Below are 22,988 nucleotides of genomic sequence, written 5' to 3'. Positions count from 1 at the left end.
CGTTGTTTATTGGCGGTTGACAAACCAGCTTTTTGGTGCATTGCCGCCACGACTGGACTGGAGTGTGAATTAGGAAATTATGCAGAAAAAGAAAAAAGCTACATTCTTTTAGCTAAACCAGTTTCGTTTATAAATTTGGGTATGTATTTATATGTCACTGTATGTAAAATAAGTGATTTTTGCCAAATGTGTTGTGAAGTAAGAATTGAATGTAATGCTCCATCTCTGCTGTGCCTTTAAAACTACAGATGGGGGACAAATTAAAGCAAAAACCCCTAATGAATGAGATGAGATTCCTCCACACAGGGCAGGAGGGGTCACTGTCTAGCTACAAACCAACTAACCAATCAGTCCTTGAGTCCAAGTGACAATTTGGAGAGATTTCCTTGAGGAGTTCCTGCGATATTGTGTTCAGAAGGCCAGAACCGTGTTTTGTGAGTTCAATGTGACCTTCACCATCGAGCTATAATATTCACACAGAGGGAGAGAAGGACAGACGACCTAAAAAACATAATGGGCCATGACATGGTGCTGAAATGTTTTTCCAAAATCATGTTTTGTGGGTGAAATTCTTTCAAAAAGTGAGACATGAAATTCCCTTTATGAAGAAATAAGTTTGCATTTATTGGACAAACCAAACATAGGCAAACTCACACACAGTGTAAAGATGGAACATGTCATGGGGTGAAAAATAAATGAAGGGTTTCATTCCAAAATGTCATACATCCATGTGGAAACAGTATCTGAAATACAATATCTATTATATACACGCAGTCGACAGTTTATTAGGAACACTTAGCTAAAACTAATACAACAGTCTGCAATAAATTCTCCCTTGACGAAGGTTATAATGTTAAGTTTTTGAAACTGTGTTGAAGAGGTGCTGATTCAGCTGTATGATTATGATATGATATGTATCATTTAGTTTGTGGTGCTGTTGAAAAGAGGAGTTTCTGTGATTTACCCTAAAATCACACAAACACTTGTCAACATAGCACAATACAATTCAGCAGTTAAAATGAGTCAACACCTCTTTAACAGTTTCAACAAACACTGAGCATTTTAACCTTCATGAAGGATGATTTATTGCAGGACTGTTGGATTACTCTGCATTAGTTTCAGCCAGGTGCATCAATAAACTGTATAAGTGACTGTACTTGTGCATATAATTTCCCTACTGGAGCTTTGTTTCCACATGGTGTACACTATATATCATCTTGGAACACAGCTCTTCAAATATATCTATTTATTTATATACTTTATACATTCTCTTTTTACTGTACATTTAAGTCTCATGCTTTGCTTTGAAACTGCTTTCAGCATTTATCCTCAATCACATGACAGAAGACAAAAAAAAAACAGCATACAGTATTCAGGATCAATGCTGCATAGTTTCAACTTTGGAATATCAAACATAATGTCTTTGTAAACCAACAGTGTAACCGTATGTATGGGAAATGGAAAATGTATGAAACCTGTCACTTGTCAAAACATGTCTAAAAATACACATACTTATACTTACTTATCTTAGATGCAAGAATGCTTCACTTATTTGAAACATTTTGATGATGCATTTTATGGAAGATACTGTATGTCATTTCTGTCTATCATGAGCAGGCAATTTGAGGCATTGGACAAAAGAAATGAAGGTAAAAGTGTAGCAGTACATATCACCACGTACATTTCCTTAAAAGCAGTGGAATTAAACCGTTTGGAGAATGTATTACAGGAGAAAGTTCACAAATGTGAACAACAAAAAGCCATAAAAAGCTGCATGATGTTGTTTGACTGCTAAGGACAGTTTCAGGACAAATCGCAAACAAAAACTCAGACACAAAACAAAACAAAAAACAAAAAACAAAACAGAAGCAATAAATAACACAAGAATAAAACAAAGAGAAATTTTTGGAAATGTTGCACGTACAGATAATTTTCAACATAATTCCATCATACTCCTTATGACAGAAGACATGTCCAAAAAAAAAAAAAAAAAAAAAAAAAAAAAAGCCAAACAAATGTACTGACTCAGTGCAACCTTACAACAGGCTTTAAGGATGACATATTCTGTTTAACCCAACTGAGCTACTAAACTGTTGACATTAAGAACACTTAATATAATGGTTCATGAGGATAGCGGCACGTGATTCCCTTGTAGTAACCTCCATTAAGGCAATTGCAGAAAACATGAAGAGAATTTGTACATAGCCTATTGCATGTGGCAGAGAAAGGAAGGCCAGGGAAAGTGAAGTGAACGGGGAGAGAAGATAGTTTGTTTCAGCCATTTTGACCAGTGGATGATATTATAAAATTGAAAGTGTTGCTTAGTGTCCGTTGTTAGTTTCCCACCAAGACTACATCCAGTATAAGCCAGCACCTGACAGCACCAACAACAAATGTTTCTGTATGTAAACACAGCTTTAGGATTCAAAAATTAACCTGGAGCAATACATGGTCTCACTGGGCAGCGAGGGCAGGCTGATCATTTTTCCAGGACATTTTCCATGACATAAGGCTGGTGAGTCAGATGATGATCACTCTCTAGACTAGCAAGTTCCTCTCTGTGGAAGTCGCCTTTACATGCGTGTTAAGCTGTGGCTCTGTAATTAGAGTACAAACCATAGGACTAACCTGATCCCTCTCTCTTTTGAATCACATCGACCTTTCTATTAACGCAACAATTACAGTCGTGCAGAAAAACGTGATGCCGACGTTAGCTTCTGATTTGGCAGTTAAGGGGAAAGTTATGGAAAACTTAAATGGTAATATTAACAACAATAAAAAAAATTATATTAACAATACAATATAGACACTGTTAGAAGAAGAAGCCGTTCTATTCTGATCCACTGTTGCTGTGAAGGGGACTTAGACATTCAAGTTAAAGCAGTTTAAAAGCAGATTTGGGAAACTGTTTTATGAAAACTAGAAAACCAGACAACAGGCCAATTCTTTCTTAAAAACCAACACATTTCCACTTTATTCTACTTGTGAAAACACAAGAAATTGTGATTTCACAACTTTTTCACTATCCAGACCACAAACCAAGTTTAGATTTTAGATTTACTGAGAGATTTTAAAGATTGTTTAAAATACAGTTTCACATTTGTGAAACTTTTATTCTGTTTGCGACCAGGTATTTGATCTGGGATGGAGTACACAAAGAAAATCTTTAGGTTTTCGATATACAAATAAAAAGTTTCACAAACCTGAAAGTGGATATTTAAACAGTTTTTAGGCGATAAGTAGGATGTTTAAGGCCCCTTCACAACATTCAGTAGTATAAAGTAGTGTTACTTCCCCGTCACTGCCAAATTGGAATTAAACTTAAAAGTTAAAGTTTCTCTCTGATACTCAGTTTCACACATTACAGACTCAGAGGTTAAGCCACAATAAATATTAATAATTAGAGTTAGAATTAGAAAAGATGCACAAACACACACAGCTCCCATTCATTAAAGGTTAATACCAGTTTATTTCAACTTGGTCTAATTCCCATAAATGTGACTTTTGTAGCTCATGGCTAATACTGACTTTGCACTCCATTGTTCAGATACGGGGAAACAGTGTATATCGGGGCAACCAGCACAAGCATCCTACAGCTTTCCAAACAAACATGTTTTCACATGAATCATTTTAAACATTTGTCTCTCAGTCTGACCCAAAGTAAACACAGCTGCTAGTAAGTCATTAAACACAGCTGCTGGTAACAGTCATTATTGGCCAACTTATCACATCCAGGGCAACTTGCAGGCTGACCTAACCACCCTGCATATTCAGCCGCACTCGCAAGTTTTTTTTTTTTTACGTGTGAGAGGTTGACTTTCACTGCTGTTATACTGTCTTCTAAGGAAACTCATAAAACTAAATGCAATAAAGAATTGTGCTGAGGAGGATTATGAGGACGAGTCATTTCCCTGCGGTGGTCGACTGCATTTATCCAAACCAGAGTAAACAGACAATGAGCTGAAACAAACTGGCAGGATCATCCAGAAAAACAACCCTCTGCTGCAGAATCAAGACTTCGAAAAAATGCATATCTCCACCGATGATAGGAATTCCAGCAGTGTGACTACAAGGAATGGTTTTGCAGCACTTATCAACATTGTCCTCCTGAAGACTTATTTCATCTTCCCAAAACTGACAGAAGATAGAGGCCGACTGGTCAAACGCTCAGCTGCCCAGATATGAAATTAAACAACACAACATGTAATATGCTGTGTGAGGGTTTACAACATGTGTCTCCAACAGCAAACACTAGCTTTTGGTTATATTCCTGGATCCACTGTAAAGAAATATTCATAAATAGAAAGATTAGGTCACCCAGGAAGTGCCCCTCCATGTAGATCCATATAGGTTCCCCATAATGGATGATCCCAGCATCTACATTCTGTGTATACATTTAGACTCGGAGCCTGGTTGTCCCAATATAAACGCTGTTTGGCCTCAGTCCCCTGAAGGTCATCCATGATGAGGTGACAAGTGCAAAGTTAACATGACCCATAGACCCACAATAACCAAACCGCATTTATGAGAAATACACCAAGTTGAAATAAGTTGGAGTTATCCTTTAAGTACCATCTCTCAGTATCAATGCGCAACATACAGACACTGTTCAAATCACAAACAAATCAAGCTAGCAAGCCTATCATCCTCACCAAATACAAGTGCAAGTTAGTTAGAAATGTTGGCGGACCGGAAAACAAACAGTCAGTCAAAAGAAGGAGTGCTATGGATGGTTGTCAATTTTTTTTAAATCACTTCTTCCAAGGGAAGACTTGCTAGCTACAGCTGCTACTTACAGCTTCTGCCAGGATTGCTTGAGTGAGTAGGAAGAGACAGAGTTTGGTGACTTTACTGGACAATTATTTCTTCGCAAGATGGTCATACTGTACAGATGTCATTTATACTGAGGTTGAGATCCACAAACAAGCAGAGTATGATCCCCTGCAGATGCAGTGCGGCCGACCCAACAGCATTCTGTGCATTTACATTTTGGAATACTGCGTCAACATACTGCGTTTTTCCGTATCCAGACGGGATATTCATTATAATGCCAGTTTTTAAGACAGTCAAATTCATAACTCAGTCCTTATTTGCAGTTTGTAAAAACTTCCAAATGATAATGATTTTTTCTTAAATTACTATTTATGATGAGAAGGACTGACCAAAATCAGGATAAACACAGCCTAATGATAACCCCTGTAGTGTGTGATTGGCTATAGCAACAGTTTAAAAAGTGATCACAGAGATTGTTGGATGTGACAAAAATTTGTCTTCTTGACTTTGCTGCCACTTATTAGGCTTAAAACATGGTTTTCCAAGAGCTCGGATACTGTTTTTCAAAAAGCTACGCTGTTGGATAAAAACAGTGTGGACAAAAAGCAGAAAGAGACAAAAAGATGCATTTTAAAATTAAGCCAGTTTAGTGTGGACATACTCCAAGAGTAAGAAGAAGGATAAGCCATTTCCTTTGTTGCTGAACGGCAACATTCTTAATTTACTCACTCTGAATTTTTCACTGTTCATAATTAGAGACAAAAGAATAAATCTGGACAAGGATCTGTCTGAAACCATTTCAGCCGAAATGAGAGAAGAGAAAAATGATCTACACTATGGAGTCTCCAAAGAGTCAGTCGTCACTGTGAGCATGCTCTCAATTATTACACGAACCACACAAACATTCAGACAAAATAATAACCCTATTTACAGCAGCTGATTTGGAGTGGATCACTTACAGAGTGTATCAAATCAAAGAAAATATTCAGCCAACATATCAAAGTACAAAGAGCCAATCTGTGGCTACACCAATCAAATTTTATGTCATAGCTCACTACAGAACATGAGGGTGTCCCTGCCTTTTCTTACTGTTTGGAGCGGAGGTGACAGCAGTAGTGCAGATGGGGAAATCAATCAGAAGGAACATACAGGTACCAGAGTCCTTGGTTATTTTACCTGGGTGTCGTCAGTAGCCTTGCGTATTGTGTATGGCTTGGAGATGCTGCTTTATGCACATACAAGTCAAGGATCCAGGAGTTTTTGAATGACCATGTGCCTTTCTGTTGATCAGTGGCTCCATTTCCTAATAAAACACGGAGCTTTTATAGTTCTTCATAATCACCGTCATCTCTTTTGATCAAACCTGCTCCTCCGCCCAGAAAGTCCTCCAGTTCATCCACATCTGTTTTCTTGGTCCGGGATTTCTTTTTCTTTTTCTCTTTGTCGTCTCCTTCAGCAACTTCGTCTTTTTCCTTTTTCTTGTGTTTGTGTTTCTTCTTACTTTTGTCATCCTCCTGACAGCGGAAGGACAGACGTTATTACTAACCTTTAAACACATTACTACATATAGTATGTAATATGATGAAGAACAACAACTACTACTTTACCTCTTTGCTTTTCTTCTTCTTTTTCTTCTTCTCTTTAGAGGAGTGTTTGCTTTCTTTCTCTGAAAGAGGAGCAGATACATACAGTAACCCTTGTGATGTATAACTGAAGAGGTCAATAGTGGATTTAGTTAAATATGTTAAAGTCTAGTCTTTTTATGAGTCAAAAAATTAAAACAAACAAAAAAGAACCGTTCAGAGGAAAAAAAACGGACTTTTCAACCATTTGATGAAAACAATAAAAGAGCAATTTTATACCTTTTTTTTTTTTTTTGCTTCAAAACCCCAATGATTCAAAACAAACTAGAATAACCACCTCATGGCTGTATCCCTCCACCAACCAGTCAAGTTGCAGGAAATATTTGAATTGAATAATGGCCAGAAGTGTTTTTGCAGAAAACGATGATGTTACAGTGAAGTTGTCCTTCTACCATTTGGATATAAAATATCATCACTTCATTTTATCCTTATAGACATTTGCATTTCTGAGATATCACATTCACGAGAATGGGATGGACAACCCGAAAACAATATGCCTCTGGCTCTGACTGTCGCCGGTGCAGAGGCATAAATATATTCCAAAAAATGCACTAAACACCCAGGCATCACAAATGTAGTCGGTAACTATATATGCAACGATTGTTGTATTTCTTCTTCTTTTTTTTTTTTGGTCTACAGAGAATTGTTCTGACTTTTTTTTGGGGGGGAAGGCTGCAAGCACAACATATGAAAAAAAAAAAAACATTCACATATTACAACCCTTATCATCTACAACACTGAATCAATTCACAAATTATAAACATTATGTTGATGGAATAAAAAAGGTAGAACTCAAACAAAAGTGATGCAGGTACAGCTTTCACACACTAGAGTTATCTACTGTAGAGTTCATCTTCATAGAAGCTAAGTGTTGTTTATATATTTATGTTGTTTTTTAGCTTCATATTTTATGAATATTTTGTCATCATCACCTGGATTGAATTGGAGCATTGAACGAGCTGATCAACCACTACTTTACTTGCAGCCAACTCTGATCAGATGAAGGAAATAACTCAGTCCATATCCTACTTTATTTCAGAAGATCTGCAGCTGTACAGCGTGGCAGATAATGATGGATTCACCTGGTGCTAGCGCTGCGACAGATAAGCTATTCCCCACTGGTAAAGACAGAACATAATTAACAGCACAGTGCGCTACCCAGGCGGAACCAACAACTTTGTTATCTGCACAAGTCATTCCTCTAGTGGTCATGGTGAGTACATTATATTTTAATTCATTCGGAGTCAGGAAAAAGAGCAACTTCTTTAAATAACAAGCTGTGTACTGCATCCTTTTTTTTCCTGTCTGATCGGTTACCTGATATACTGCCCACTATTTGTTCAATAAAGAATCAATTCTGAATCGATAATCATGGCACCAAGAATTGGAATCACATCAATTCATGTGTTTCCCTCGTCAGAACAACAGCAACAGCTCCTTTCATGGATACTAGTATGAAATTGCAAAATGTGAATTGAGCCTGAATTGATAATTACAGTTAGACAGACACATCAACAGATACTTCATGACTTACCTTCCTGCTCCTCACTGCTGTCCTTGGCTGTGGGAGCCTCTTCTTGGATGCCGAGGCCAAACAGGTCAGTGTCGTCCTTTTGTTTGAAGGAAATCACAGTGGGCTTCATAGGTTCTGGCACTTTGGCTAACTGCATGTCATCGTCAGAGAGATCAGACAGAAGCTCGTCCCTAACTGGAAATGTATCCTAGAAAGAATGGGGCAGCCAAAAATAAACTTGTCACAAGAAAATAAAGAGAAAAATAAAGGCTTCTGAGATGGCAGTATAACAGAAGTGCAATTACACTGTCTTTACTAATATGAGCCACTATGTCAGTATTCTGCCTGATTTTTATCATGCTGAGCATCTGACTGAATGACTGATTAAATGCCTGATTCAAAACCAACACACAAGTTAACAGTCCAGGCTTTCAGCAGTAAAGAGAGCTGTGAACTCAGTTAATCTCAGAGTAAATCTGCCGTGATGGTGAATGGGTTCCACTTTACCTTTGCTATTTTTGGTGTGTCTGATGCTTCCGACTCAAAGTCGGGGTCATCCATGACAAAAGAGAGCATTTGCTGGGCGACAGGGGCCTCGGGGTCGGTATCAGAGTCCTCAGTTTTGGGTGTGTTTCCCTTCTTCTTGCCTTGTTGCAGGGCTGGCTGTTCAGCTGCTGGAATTAAAGTGAGGGAGATGGGCGCTGTGGTCTGGCTTCTGGGCTCTGGAGCTTTAGACGCCACCTTTGGTTTTGTGATATGAATCACAGGCCTGAAACAGGCAGATAATTAATTACCTTAAATATATTAGTATTTTATTTGATATATACTGTATATTACATTCATTTTTACATTTCTTCTTTATGTATTAACGTTCCTCAATTATGAACTTCTGCTTCAAATATTCTTTTATCAATATAATCTACCGTTTTTCTGCAGCAGTGTACACAAAGTTTCTAAAAATCCCACAGACCACTGGAAGTCAGCAACTGTCATGGTTACATTGGCCTTGATAGTGTGAATATGTAAATCATCTAGTCACGACACAGCACTGTATGTGGGAGATCTACATGAGTCACAGCTCAGGCTATGTCTATACACTGTTCTCAACTTGAGTGTAGTGTAAATTGTGATTGGGAATCTAGATAGTATGGGAACAATCTGGTCACAATGGAAAGAAATCGAAGGAAAGAAAGTTGCCTTCAGATGGAAGTCATGAGTTTGTATTTTTGACATGAGAAGTTGAGAGAACTGTTTGAATGAAGTTGAGATAAAACACTACAGTGCAACTGATAACAAAACAGGATGTAACGATTTTGTGTTTGGTGTATTTCAACATCAACAAGAAAAGAGAAGAAGACTGGGATGGAAATAGCTGCTATCACTTCATAAACAGTATATGTTGCAATTCAGTGTCTAGCCTAATAAACAATTGAGTAATCAGGCACACTGCAGATTACTTGGCATTAGTAAAATAAAATATGGTTAACTGGTAGGGTTACCAATCCAAAATATGCTAAAAGCCAAAATAGGATCTATTCCACCCTTGATATTGGCAGCAGAGTTAACCTGCTTTAAAATGAGGAACGTGGAGCATCCTGTGAAGTTCTACGGTAGCATAGGTTTCATAAATAAGGAGATACTTCATTTTTTGGCTCATTAGCAGCATCATCATCATCATCATCAGCATCGGGACATTGAAAACATTGTGAAGAAACTGAGTCTGTTCTATAGTTAGACAAACAAACAGCAGCTGCCAGAAGCAGCTCAGGCTGACACTGACTGTCCTTTCACCGTTTTATTGGTTGTTTGTAATATTCCTAAAAAATATTGTTCTCAATTCTCGTAATATTATGACTTTATTCCCAAAATTTCTGTTTCCTTTTTTTTCCTCATTGTGGTCCTAATACTGTAATATGTGGCCTCACCTGATTCAGTATGCCACCCAACTCTTGGTCCAGACCAGGCTTTGACTACAGCAATGCCCTTCTGACCAGCCTCCCTTCACACACAGTGAAACCCTTACAGATGAACCAAAGTCTGTCAGAGCAGGGGCATCCCTCTCTACCTTAAAGAATCTCTTGAACACTCATCTCTTACATTTACATTCACTCATTTGGGAGATGCTATATCCAAAACGACTTACAAGTGAGAGCACCTCCTCTACCTCTAAGACCCTACCATGTCTAACTAGCTCTTACTATGAATGCTCACTGTACTTCTTTACCTGATCTCCTTGCACTTAATGCAACCTAATGTGTGTATGCACACAATTGATAATTACACTCAATTGGTAGTTTATTAGGAAAACCCATCTAAAACTAATGCAGTCTAATACAACAGTTCTGCAATAAATCCTCCCATCATGGAGTTTATCATTTTCAGTTCAGTGGTTCTGTTATCTAGCCCACCTTCATTGATGGGGTAGGCAAATTAATAGTAACACTTGATATATAAGACTTACGCTTTCAGCTCAGGTTCACTGTCCAAGTCTTGGTCCTGTGTGATAGTGTGGGCTGCTGGTACTCCTTCCTCCTCGTCGCTAGTTAGAGTGATATCTTTACTGGGGGGCAGGGTCTTAGGTTGGGGAAGGCTGGGCTTAGTGTCATCAGGATCGAGCTCATCCTGGAAGCCAGACACCATGGGGTTTCCTCTGTCTTCGCCATCACTGGAACAGAGAAATAACTTTTACTCATGGAGAGAGGGTCTACTTCTGTGGGCTATTCTGCAATGCAGCTGAAACAAGAAGCTCCATGACATGTACAAATGCATATGTCTAAATTCTCAAAAGTAAATGTAACCTATATATCATGATATATCAAAGAAAAGCAAAAAGTTTGAATTTCCAAAATTCATGCAGACATCTCACCTGTCACTGTCCACAGCTGGAGCAGGTGCAGGTTGAGGCACCTTGGTCTTTGTGGGCAGGCTGTCCTCCAGGAAACTCTTGTCCAGTCCCTCATCTGGCACAAAATCATCCACACTCTGAACCTTAGCGGGACACACTGGTGCAGTAAGGTCCTCTGAGGAGAACAATGAGCCAAAATGTACTTGAGAATAATGAAAAAACTCAACTTCATTCAAATCTACACTGTAATGTTAAAAAACTCCCATCACATTTCCCCATGTTTCAAAACAATGTTAGAAATCAACAAAAAGAAGCTTTGGACAAAAACAGGTGTGAGGTGTTGGGTGAGGTCAGCAAACGGCACTTGAGAGGGTCTACAAAAACCTGGAGGAAGCAGGAACAGAGTCTGTGGCACAACAACACCAGGGAGGTCTGGAGAGGTACGAGGACCATCACTGATGGGTGCTCAAGGCCTTCAGCTGTGTGTCATACTCCAGTGCCTCTTTAACCTCAGTTTATATCTGGATAGGGTTCCTGTGTCCATTGGTTCCTCTACCGAAGATGGCCCTCTCCAGTGTTGTCCTCACACAGGACAGGCCAGGAGGCGCAGTCAGAATCACTGCTTTTTGATGTGTCCTGCATCTTTAACACTGTTCAGCCTGCCCTCCTGCTGGGGAAGAAGATGACTGCCATGCAGGTTGACGCTCCTCTGGTGTCCTGGATCATGGACTATTTCAGAGGACATCATCAGCATCTGTGTCTTCAGAGCTATGTGTCACACACAGTGGTGAGCAGTACTGGAGCTCCACAGGGGACTGTCCTGTCCCCTTTTCTTTTGACCCTGGACACCTCAGACTTCAGGTACGACACCTGGAGTCACCCTCTACACAGTGCTCTGGTTAATCAGAGGAGCACATTGAGCCAGAGACTGAATGACTAAGTGCTCCACTGAATGCAACAGGAAGTCCTTCCTTCCGGTGGCATTCATTCATACAATTTCCCCTCTTTCTGCACATCTCCATCAGTACTGTTGAGCTACTTTGCACATTTTCATTTTTGCACAGTTGTCCATACTGTGATTCTACCTCACACATTACTTTTGGCACATTTTTCTATTCACATGTTTATTTATTATTAGTATTTATAGTAGTTCTTCTTTTTTTAACTTCTCTTTAAAGTTTTTTCTTATTTACTTCCTTTACTACCTGAGCGTAAATCCTCCAATACCAAACCTCTCTCCTGTCTATTAACCTGGACCAGATGTTCAATAAAAAGGTTAAAGAGAGTCCTCCTCCTTTCCCTTCATAAAACTTTAAGATTAAAGAGACTGCCATTAGTTTTCATCATAGCAGTTGGGGATAGGTAGTGTCTTTATATGTTGTATAAATCCTTTACCAAACCAAAACATTTCCATCCAACAAAAAACAAAAGCCTCAGCATCTGTGCCAGGAAAGATTGAACAAATGTCTTCCTTATTAATATGTTCAACAATGTGGAGGGCTCACTGTATGTTGTTGCGTATAAAACCTATTGATTGTGATGTATCAAGATGAATCAATTGTCGTGCGTCATCTTAAACCTTCGGTCATCAAACAGCCATTTTTTCTAAAAGATACCAAAGACCGTTTGAAGCAGTTAAATGAATATCAGATAGAAATTAAACATTTTGTTCTCCACTCTGGATGTGGAATTAGAGGCCATTGCCAGAGCTTTGTCAAATCTTTATCAGATCCCCGAAAGTCATACCTAAATGATCTGCTCAATTTTGTTTTAACCACAGATTAGGTCAGCTTTGAAGATCGATTTTATTTGCAAGCTATGGGAGCAGCAGTTGCTCCAACTAATGTAGTTGTGGGTGACTGGGAATCAGACTTCTTACACAGCAATACTAATCCCTTTCAATCTCAAGCGACTTCTCCTATTGACTGATGGTACTAAATAATGGTATTTGTCAATTATTGCAACAGCAGTTTCCTTAAATTCTTTACTGATTTGCTGGTCAACTATTTTTTTGCTTAAGTACAGTAAAGAGGACACTCACCTGGTGCAGACACAGGAGCATCAGCAGCAGGTGATGAACCAAACCAGCGGGAGATGAAGCTGCGTTTCTGGGGGGCCAACACTCCAGATGCAGCTGAGGACTGTTGGTGCTCAGGAGACTGGGCTGATGGCTTTGACTCAACAGTAGGTGAAGCTGCCCCGCTAACCGCTGCTGAGGGAGGTGGAGGGGAGGACGCAGACACAGATGGTGACTGCGGGAGCATCTGAGAGAGGATGGGAGGCTGAGGGGTGCTGGGGCTGGAGCTGCCTGTGGAGGCCCCACTGGGAGGGACGATGGGGGACTGAGAGCCTGAGGAGGAACCGTTAGCTGGACCAGGAGAGCCATAGCTCTTACTGCGAGACTCCAAGTTCTCCAGGAAACTGCAGAAATCACAGGAGATAAAATGAATAAACTGTGATTCACTTGCAAAAATATCTGAGGCTAGGATTACAGTGCACCATTGTAGAGTATAAATGCCACCCACTCTTGATTCAGTAAAATTCAACATGAACATTTCAACTGTCTTGACAATGTTTAGACATTGTCCTGTGATAGGTACTTTTTTGATTGATAAACTAACAGCTTTATTCTGGGATACAAAGAAATACACAGCGTGTGTAAAACAACTTCACAAATCTGTTTGTCAAGAGGAACACATTGTCGTTGATGGAAATTTGCAGTAACTTGTGATGGAAGTTGTCTTTGTTGGTTAAATTACTTTACAGATTCAGTGCTGACTGCCCTGACAAATGTCGATCTGTACTTTTTGGCTGGACCACAACAATGTTTACAGATGCAGTGTTGCCAACTTGGTGCATTTGTTGCTAGATTTAGAGACTTTTTTTCTAACAAGACTGAGTATAAAGCTAGTATATGACTGGACTGTGAATGAACCAACTGTCTGCTTCGGGCTACACCTTGTTACGGGCAGTCACCCAGCCGCTCAGAAGCTGCTGGGAAGTCGAGTGGCGCTTCCAGTTCACTGAGCCTCGCCTTCATTACGGTAAATAAACTACATCCATTACATGTATCATTATTAAAGGTGGCAGAGGAATAACTAAACATAACACACCAGGGTTTCCCACACATTCACTTTACTTGGGCAGGCTGCTCAGGTATATAACAGCAGCACAAGTATATTGCTGACTCATTTTGACATTTTATTTGTATGTTTTTTAATCTGTCAAAACGACACCATCCGTGATTGATTAAATATTCTCTACTCACTCCCCTGTACTGTTTCGTTCTGCTAACGCACAAAGACCAACAGAAAGAAAGAGGGAAAGAAGGAGACGCATGGTATTACATTAGAAGACGCAGACACGGTGGATATTGAACGGACAACTCAGTTCTCAGGCCCAGTCGGTGGTTACAGCGGTTCCACAACAGTTTTCAAATACATCCTCACTTTCACACACTGACCATATACAGTCCAGGCATATACCAGGTTTTGATCTTGAGTTTTGTTTAAAATACTGGCATTACCTCTATCCACTATCACCTGTTTGAATTGTTTCTTCTGACAACTTACAGCCAAACTTAGCTGAGAGTCAAGAGCAATAACTGCACCAATGCATTCTTGAGGAAGAAGCTGAAGGAAATGTATCCATTAGCAGCCAGTCTATAGTGTGTTCCCAGCAGTAACGAGCCCAAGTGGACATATGCAAAGGTGTTCACCAGAAATTAACACAATTCATAATCTGGTGTGCACTGCAAATTTGTGGAAGGTAAAGCTTTTGCTCATGTCACTCTAGGGGCCCTGTGTAGCAGTATGCATGCAGAGAAGAAAAAAAACATAGGTACATCTCATAGTTTTGATCTTCAGTCTCCTGCTGGACACAGAGCTCCTCCAGGGTGGCATCCATGTCGAGCTGGTTGGTCTCCAGCTGCCTCAGGAGGGTCTCTCTCTGCATACAAAGTAGTAATCACAAAAGCACATTAATTTAAACCAGCACAGCCTGGAAAAACTAGGTAAAAACAAAATGTTTATGAAGCAAATGAAAAAAAACCTGTAGCTGCAAGAAGGGGATGTTGAAGAATCTGTGCAGATATTTCAAGCCAAACCCATTCTTCATAGAAGACTCAGCATAGTGGATGTAAGATGATCCCATTGGTCTGTAAAACACAAGTAACTCGAGTTAAAGCAAGATCAAAGTTGAACTGTTATAAGAGTGATTTCAAGGTTAAAATGGTTGACATGTTGGAGCTGCACTAACTAAGCAGAACAAGCTTTAAAAACGACATCTGACTGACATATTATCACCTTAAGTTGTTACAGGACAAGAAAACTCAGAGCAACACTATTAATTCATTTGGAGTCATGTTTGTGTCCGCCTGATGATGAATAGTTCCTCTCTTTTAAGCTCTGTTTTTGATCTCCACTAAGTCCTGGGGGAATTATCTGGCTCTTTCTCTGCTAAATGTCCCACTGAGGTCACCAGCCTAACTTTGTCTGTTAGGTTTTTGGTGCTGAGCAGGTAGTCTACCGTCGGGTAATCAGAGCCTCTTTTCCTGAAATATCTGCCTACTATGGCTGTAGACAAGATTAATCACAGTAGAGATTACAGCCCAGAAGTCAGTAATGACCTAAAATAAGCTTTAAAAGTACCGTAAAGCTGAGAGGAGCCACACTGATGAGGCAAAACGTAATGACCAGCATGGACCCTCAGACCAGTCTGCAGCTATGAAGCCCCATAGGGAGCAGGGTCTGAAGAATTGTGTTTCTGGGAAACTTTCCTCTAGTAAGTATCATTTTGTGACTATGTTAGCTACAGTTAATTCCATCCCATACCAAAATTGCACCAGCAACCTGATGGCACATCTCGGAAATATGCACCCATATGATCACCAATACAAGTAGTTATGTATCTTGTTGTGGACGTAATGTGCAAAATTAGATATTCAAATGATTCAAGCCTATGTGTTTTTTTGAGGAGTAATCAAATGTCATTTTTGGCCAATTTTTACAGCAGCTACATAACTGCACCAAATCAAGGACCCAAATCTCTTACTCAGATCACAATCTATTACAACATTTCTAACTTTTTATTTATTACAACAACTATAGCGACTGTTTGAGGCCACTGTTTAAGGAGTGGACATTTGTGTGGTCAGGCAGCAGGGACTTTCTGGCCTTTTACAGAGCCAAGCAGGTATCTGGCTATCTATGTTTCTAATCTGGGGAAACAAATTATTAATCTATAATATGATCTGGAACATGCTATTGATTTGTTGTACAAAGAATTAGTATCAGAAAGAATGTTGAGTGGGAACAATCAACCTATTGATTGACCTTATACACTTAACCTATTAATTTAAAGTTCCTCTCCAGACATGTTTTAAACTCTGTAAAAATCCTCTGCTGTGATTAATATTTTGTTTAACATGGTTTTCAAACATAGAAAATGAGAAAAAAGGGAAACTGGGGCTGGAAGCTCATCTACACTTCCTAAATTCTAAATCAATACTAAAGAAATTCTAAATCAGGCCTTTCTGATGAAAGAGCAGTGAGCATCAAGATGGTTAGAGGAGGTGACATCACAGAGACTCAGCCACATGTTCGAGCCTCAGTCAGACCCAGACTCAGATGAGGAGTCTGAGACCAGAATCAGAGACGAGCAGACGGATCAGAGCGGTTAGCGTAGTTAGCATCTTTTATTTGTTTGTGTTGTTTGTTAGCTTGTAACTGTGTTAGTGGTTGTGTTATGCCAACTCTCTCTCTCTCTGTACTGACAAGGTATCAGGTTTTTTTTTTTTTTAGCCCTGCCCCCTGTCCCCACAAGTTGACAGGATTGGTTCCTTAGGTTTGTGACATATGAAACCCTGGCTGTCTGAATCTGTTTTTATGAGACTGTGATTGGTTCACTGCAGTTCAAGGTGGAAACACTCAGTCATGGTGCTGATGATTATTTCGCTCATCATATGTCTTGTATTATAGTAAAAATTTCATTTGGATGTTTACAAGGTTAAAAACTTGATTTAAGTAAGTTGAGAACACCTCAACAAGACTCACAGAATGTCAGCTGCATTTTTTTTTTGAAGATAGGGTTGGAAAAATGTGTTTGCACTTTCTGTCTTTCTGTTATCCTAGATTGTGTTACTCTTCCATCTCTCACACATTAGTTTTTCTTTTCTGCCACCTCTGTCTGTCAATACTTCATCACATAATGCAGTCTTGTTATCTGCAGATGCAGCCTATAGGGAAAACTATGCAGCCTTAATAATATATAGATAATTTTCAAATTCATTGTCCATTTTTACATCAGATTCCACAGCTGTTGCACGTCTGAGAAATGATGTACTTATACAACTTCCACATGAATTATCGGAGTGAGTGTTTTTGTTTCCATTTCTAACATCTGACCATTTAGTTGCATGCTAATATCTACCTGTTCAGTCCAGCAATCAGGTCCCTTATATCATCAGGAAGGATGACACGATGCTCGCCCATGTCCCTGTGGTTACCCAACACACACACCGGCACATGGGTGGGTACTTTGGGCAGTTCCCTCAGGATGTAGTTAAATGTCCTGCAATGGACAAAATCACAACATAGATTTGTGGGTGGGTGAAGAAAACTTACTTCAGTCCTGTCACTGGTTTCGGCCCTTTATCCGTTTGTTTCTCTGCTTACATATACAGTACTTTAATACAGCTGAATTCCCAATAAAGCAGTTCTCATTTACATGTTTTTCAGTTGCTGTTGTTTTGGAACAGAACAAGTATGAAATAGTGGATACTGAATAAAATAAATACTGGAACACAGCGCATTAAGACTACATGTTAACAGGCAGTCAGTTCCAAGTTGCTGCTAAAATCCTAAATATAATACCATGATGTCATCTGACAAAATCACCATAAGCACAAATAACCTGAACAAAGACTGTGCTGTGATTTTCCGATACATTTACTTGTAAAATTATCACTCAGAGAGAAAGTTGGAAGTGACAGAATATTTTTCATTTTGTTTCTCACACAGTGCACAACCTCCGTCTGGGATCCACAACAGTTTTCAAATGCTGTTTTTCCTCAAAAAATGACTGGGTCTTTATTTACCTCAACTTGGAGAAAGTAAAAGACTTTTATTAGAGGCAGGTCTTTATGTCTAACTCCCTCTGTTTGATAGAAATGGTCATAACAGTATTTCAGTATGAAGCCTCTGCTTACAGTCGCTCCCATTTAGTATTGAAAGTCCACCAGCGTTTCAGTGGACACACACCTTTTATTTCTTAACTTTATTGATGTGGTGCGGTAAGCATATTGTCTCCTTTCTGGTTGTTGGTGTTTCTGTTGTTTCTAGCTAATCAGATCTGCGATGACTTCTCTCTCTCTGTCTCCCTCCCTCCCTCTCTGCTGCTCTCTCTGCTTGGTGTCTTATGTCTAGTTATTCCTGTGCCTCCTTTAGGAATAATGATACATGTAATGAAAGTAGTTTATTTGCTGTAATGGAGGCAAGGCTGAGTAAACTGAAAGCACTTCCCCGCTTCCCTGCAGTTCTCAAGCGGCTCGGTAGACTGCCCGTAACAAGAGGTGTAGCCCTTAGTCCGCAGTTGGCATTCATAAACGGTCCAGACATGTACCAAGTTTATACACAGTCTGTTTAGAAAAGTCTCTAAATGTGCTGTAAATGCCCCCCTAATAGAAACAGTTTGTGCCAAATCATTTTGAAAGAGCAACAGCCAATGGGGAAACTCCAACTCAGTCACATGGCCTCCTGCTGTTCAATAGTGGAAGTATGATGATCATACTCATCATAGTTCAGTGATCATTGATCACTGAACTATGATGAGTCATTCAGTCACGGACATCCGCTTCTTTTAACTTTTGGATACAGTTGAAAGGGAATTGGAAACCCTAAAGAGGAAGTTTGACATGAACAAACTGTCTAAGGAAATCTAAGGAAAACAAAATTCATTGTGTTTGATATCATAAAACAAATTTTGAAGTAAATCTTAAGATTAATGATGTAGAAATTGACAGTGCAAGAAAATAAATTAGATAAAAGTCCATGAACTTTGTTTGAAACCTCACGTAACCAATATCAAATCAAAACTGTCCAAATCCACTGCAAGCCTGCACAAAACCAAAGATTTCCTGAATCATAACTTACTTTTCATTCTATGTTGCACACTCATAGTTCCATATATTACAGAATGTGTGTGGGAAAATACATTTCAAAACCAGCACCAATTGCATATTTAGATTACAAAAAAGAGCCATAAGAATTGTTAATAAGGTTGATTATAAATAGCCAACTAATTCATTATTAATTAAATCAAATACATTGAAACTTAAGGACCTTGTAGAATTTAAAACCTTACAAGTGATGTTTAAAGTAACTGTATTAACGAGTTGTTTTCATTGAGGGACAACAGATATCCACTCAGGGGATATAATATGTTGTATGATTTAGTACGATGTGTGACAGTTCAAGGGGTTAAATTATGGAATCTTAGCCCTCAGCCCACACCTTTTTTTTCAGTCAGAAAATATCATTTTTGATATCGACTTAATTTGTGTATACTGAGGTGGTCTTAAGCACTTGCTCAATTGTATGGTAAATCTGTTGACAGGAAATAAAATAAATAGATCCACCACTGGAGGCTCTCAGTTGCACAGCCACATGCAGACTGACTGAAACCTAATCTGTCCATGCATATTGTAGCATTACAGTTCACTGATAAGACAGTGCTAGGACAACAGTTTAGACAGAGGAGTCTTACCACTGCTTAGTAATGTCAAACATCATGATGACTCCATTGCAGTTCTTGTACACATCCAGGAACTCTGCATCCAGGGCGACTTCATCGGACTACAACGCACATATATTCCCATTAAACAACCAGATTAATCACACAAAATATTTAAAATATATATATATTATAGTTTTATTTTGACAACTTATAATTTTGATTATTTACACCCTATAAGACTTCTTTGGTTAATTCCATTACTGACCCACATACTATAAGTCAGCCTTTTTTTCTAAACACATGACAGTCATGTGATAGTCACCTCTTGGGGCTCATTCTCCAGTTTCAAATTGTCTCCACGCCTTTTGCCTTTGCCTGAAAGAAGACAAATCAAAAGTATTACATTTAGACAAGCTGATAAGAAAAGAAAGAAAAAAAGATCACAATCTACAGCTTAGTTTGTTGTTTTACTTTATGATGAGTAAAGTAAGCAGAGCAGTGCATGTGCTTTTCTTATGGAAAAGCATCTTGGAGCTTATATTCAAAACACTTCAAGACACTCAGGCTCAATCTATACACAGCGCAAAAAAAAAAAAAAAAAAAAAAAAAAAAAAAAATGTGACATGTAGCCACACAGCAAACCTGGGAATAGCCAAACCTTGAGAATATTGACAATCAGATAAGAGTAGAACGAGGCAGAGCAAACCCACAGCACACAATCCAGTTTAATTTCTACACACTATAGTGGCGCTCACCTACACCTTCAGGAAGAGGATATTTTTGGCCTGAGATGAGTGCGAGAGAGGTGCAAAGACAACATCAACATTGAGGACAGATAAAACAAACACGTAACCGTGCAACTATTTGATATCATGAAATACTCTTGACTCTCTGAACTTCTCAGAGCAAGGTCAGCCTCAGAAGAGACTGGCATGTGTGACTGCCATGTATCTCAACACTCACCTTTATCAACCACGTCCCAAACCTCTACTTTGACCACATCATCAGTAGCTGAGAGAAACAGAGAGAGTGTTTTCATTATTCATGTTCTTGGGCCACAGAGTAAAAAGAACTGAAATCCAGAGGCTGTTAAGTAACTCTAATATGGACCCAGTAACTAAAAACACTACAAAACGTAGTGGTGGAAGCACTAACACAAATACAGGACACCTACTCTAGAACTCAGTTAGATGAAGCTAAATCCAAATGCAGTCTATTATTTTTTTTTTTTACCTTGATATGGAGCCACTGAAATAAATCACCAAGGCACAAACAGCAAATGTCAAATACAAACCAGAAACAAAACACAAACATAATCAAAGCAGTGGTGATGAGATAAAATAAGCCATCATGTTCAGTGGGTTATAACTTACTTTTGTAATTCCAATGTATACTTGTGGCTTGGATCTCCTGAGTCGGTATGTACTCCTCCACAAACTTCTTGCCCTGCAGGCGATGCCATAAAGTACTCTTTCCAGTGTTCCTATCTCCCCGGATGACTATTTTCACTTGAGTGAGACAGACATTGTAGATTAATTTCAATCAGATAACAGTTTAACGACTTAACTAAAAAGCAACATTTGATAGTTATAGAGGGGACAGACATGTATGACGCCAGGCTGAATTACTTACTATTATACTGAACCCCTTTGGCGAAGCGTCTCTGCAAACTTTGGTTCATCGACTGCATGCCAGCTGGGATATTCTTCTCCCTGAGCTGCCCTGGCTCAGATCCCACCAGCTTCTTCAGCGCTGAAAACATCTCGACGAGGCTTCACTAGCTTGTTCAGAAAGAAGTGGTAGTACAGTGGAACTTCCCTGACAATTCGTCCCACAACAACCGAAGTTAAAGAGTAAAAGTGTATCCTGATGGCTGAGGAATCTAAGGGTCCATGCTTAGAAGAAAATCTGATGCCAAAATACTAAATAGTGACTCTGAATTCAGCCGCTGATCTCTCAAACCTGAATGAATGTTCTTGCTCGCCAGTCAGTGGTGGATGTAACTACCATGTTGTTTTGAGCATCATCTATGAAAAAACAGAGGAATAAAGAAGTTATGGTTGGTAACTGGGTAAATGTGCAGCCAGATCCATTTAATTATGTAAACAATTACCCAATGATCATTGAAAAAGACACAAGGTTATTTATCCTGCTGTTCTGATTTTGAAATAATTTCCAGATACCTCAGACTCTTCGAACCATATGGCTGAAACAATATACCACCTACTCCACCAAAGGATTTTTATTATCGTTATTTATACTGATTTAAGTTTATCATGTTATATTGTAAGCTATCAAACCATTAATAAATTAATTGTTTTATGTCATATTTTCATAAAAAACAGGGTGTCGTACAAAACGACGTAATGGCAATACATGAGAGGCACAATGTGGGGCTACATTTGATGATGTGGCAAGGTGATACTTTTTGCAGTAGATCCATCACCAAACGAATTAGTAACTAGCTCATTTAATCAAGAGTGAAATATTAGTGATATATGAAGGAAGGGCTTATAGGTGTGTATCAGAGCATGTCTCCATGTTCCTGTAAAATCCTAATGAGAGCTGTCAGTGTCCTAGGAAGTGTTACATTATTCAATATCAAGTCTTTGTCTCCAGTTTACATTATCAGAAAAGTGTGTGTCTTTGTTCAGCTAAAGGAGAAACCAGCTAAAATACAACGCCGAATTATGCCATGTTGGAATAATAACAGTGCATTTTCCCTATAACGTTGTCCAGCTAGCATTAGCTGATCAGGCTATTAGCGCCTGTTAAGACAGAGCTTTCTCGAATTTTTGAAGCCATAATGGCTAAAAATGTTAAAGCCAAAATCTCTAAAGGGTATGTCAAGGTCAACAGAGGCTTCAAACAGTGATGAGCCAGCCCGGTTTGTTACCTACCCGGTTTAAAAGGTAACGTTATCCTTTGGCTCTGTTCTAGCTAGCTATCCAGCCGATATTAGCTTAGCTTTTCCCCCTCTATGCTAAATGACATTAAACGGCAGCTAGACTGGATGTCTTCTTCCAGGTGGAATCAGCTAGAAATACTCACGGTTATGTAATGAGATAAGAAACTGTTGTCCCGACATCTTTGTCTCAAAATATCTGTCAGACCTCCATCCCAACAGAGATATAGCAGCGACATTCCTTTGGAAAGAAAAAAGCAGCCACCGTTCCAGCGTCACACCAAAACGTTAAACTTCCGTTAAAACTTTCAAAATAAAGCCTATGTTGTCTCTATATAGCGTGTGTTAAGAAAGTGCTTTTGATAAACCATTTATACAAATGCAGGGATTTTCCAGTGGCATTTTCCCTCGGCATATACGGGGTCAAAGGACCTCAAAATGTATTGAGTATTTCGATTTTCCAGTACTGGGTTATTATTTTTTTCTTTCTTTCTTTTCTGTCTTCTTTCTTTATTGAAAAAAATTCCACATAAACAACAAGACAAATAACCACAATAGCAGCTCAGTTCAAAAACA

General features: G+C 39.1%; 1 protein-coding gene across 2 annotated transcripts; it reads right to left on the bottom strand.

Moving 5' to 3' along the window:
- Positions 1 to 5,397: 5,397 nt before the first annotated feature.
- Positions 5,398 to 22,679, bottom strand: rabl6 (RAB, member RAS oncogene family like 6). Of its 2 annotated transcripts, XM_022752501.1 has the most exons (17): positions 22,559 to 22,679; positions 21,140 to 21,534; positions 20,881 to 21,015; positions 20,471 to 20,518; positions 20,263 to 20,292; positions 19,830 to 19,882; positions 19,538 to 19,626; positions 17,204 to 17,344; positions 14,825 to 14,930; positions 14,619 to 14,722; positions 12,816 to 13,195; positions 10,796 to 10,949; positions 10,391 to 10,594; positions 8,437 to 8,698; positions 7,951 to 8,137; positions 6,381 to 6,439; positions 5,398 to 6,287 (listed from the first exon to the last, which is right to left on the bottom strand). In XM_022752501.1, the coding sequence occupies exons 2-17, from the start codon at positions 21,267 to 21,269 to the stop codon at positions 6,096 to 6,098; spliced, it is 2,274 nt and encodes a 757-aa protein (XP_022608222.1). In that variant the 5' UTR covers positions 21,270 to 21,534; positions 22,559 to 22,679; the 3' UTR covers positions 5,398 to 6,095. The 2 variants fall into 2 exon arrangements, with proteins under 2 accessions (XP_022608222.1, XP_022608231.1); XM_022752510.1 differs by lacking the exons at positions 5,398 to 6,287; positions 20,263 to 20,292 and having other exon boundaries at positions 6,372 to 6,439.
- Positions 22,680 to 22,988: the final 309 nt, after the last annotated feature.

This window comes from Seriola dumerili, unplaced genomic scaffold (genome assembly GCF_002260705.1).
Source record: "Seriola dumerili isolate Sdu_G_001 unplaced genomic scaffold, Sdu_1.0 BDQW01000017.1, whole genome shotgun sequence".
NCBI classification, from domain to species: Eukaryota; Metazoa; Chordata; class Actinopteri; order Carangiformes; family Carangidae; genus Seriola; species Seriola dumerili.
The sequence above is the reverse complement of the archived record's forward strand: the minus strand, read 5'-3'. Positions and strand labels throughout refer to the sequence as shown.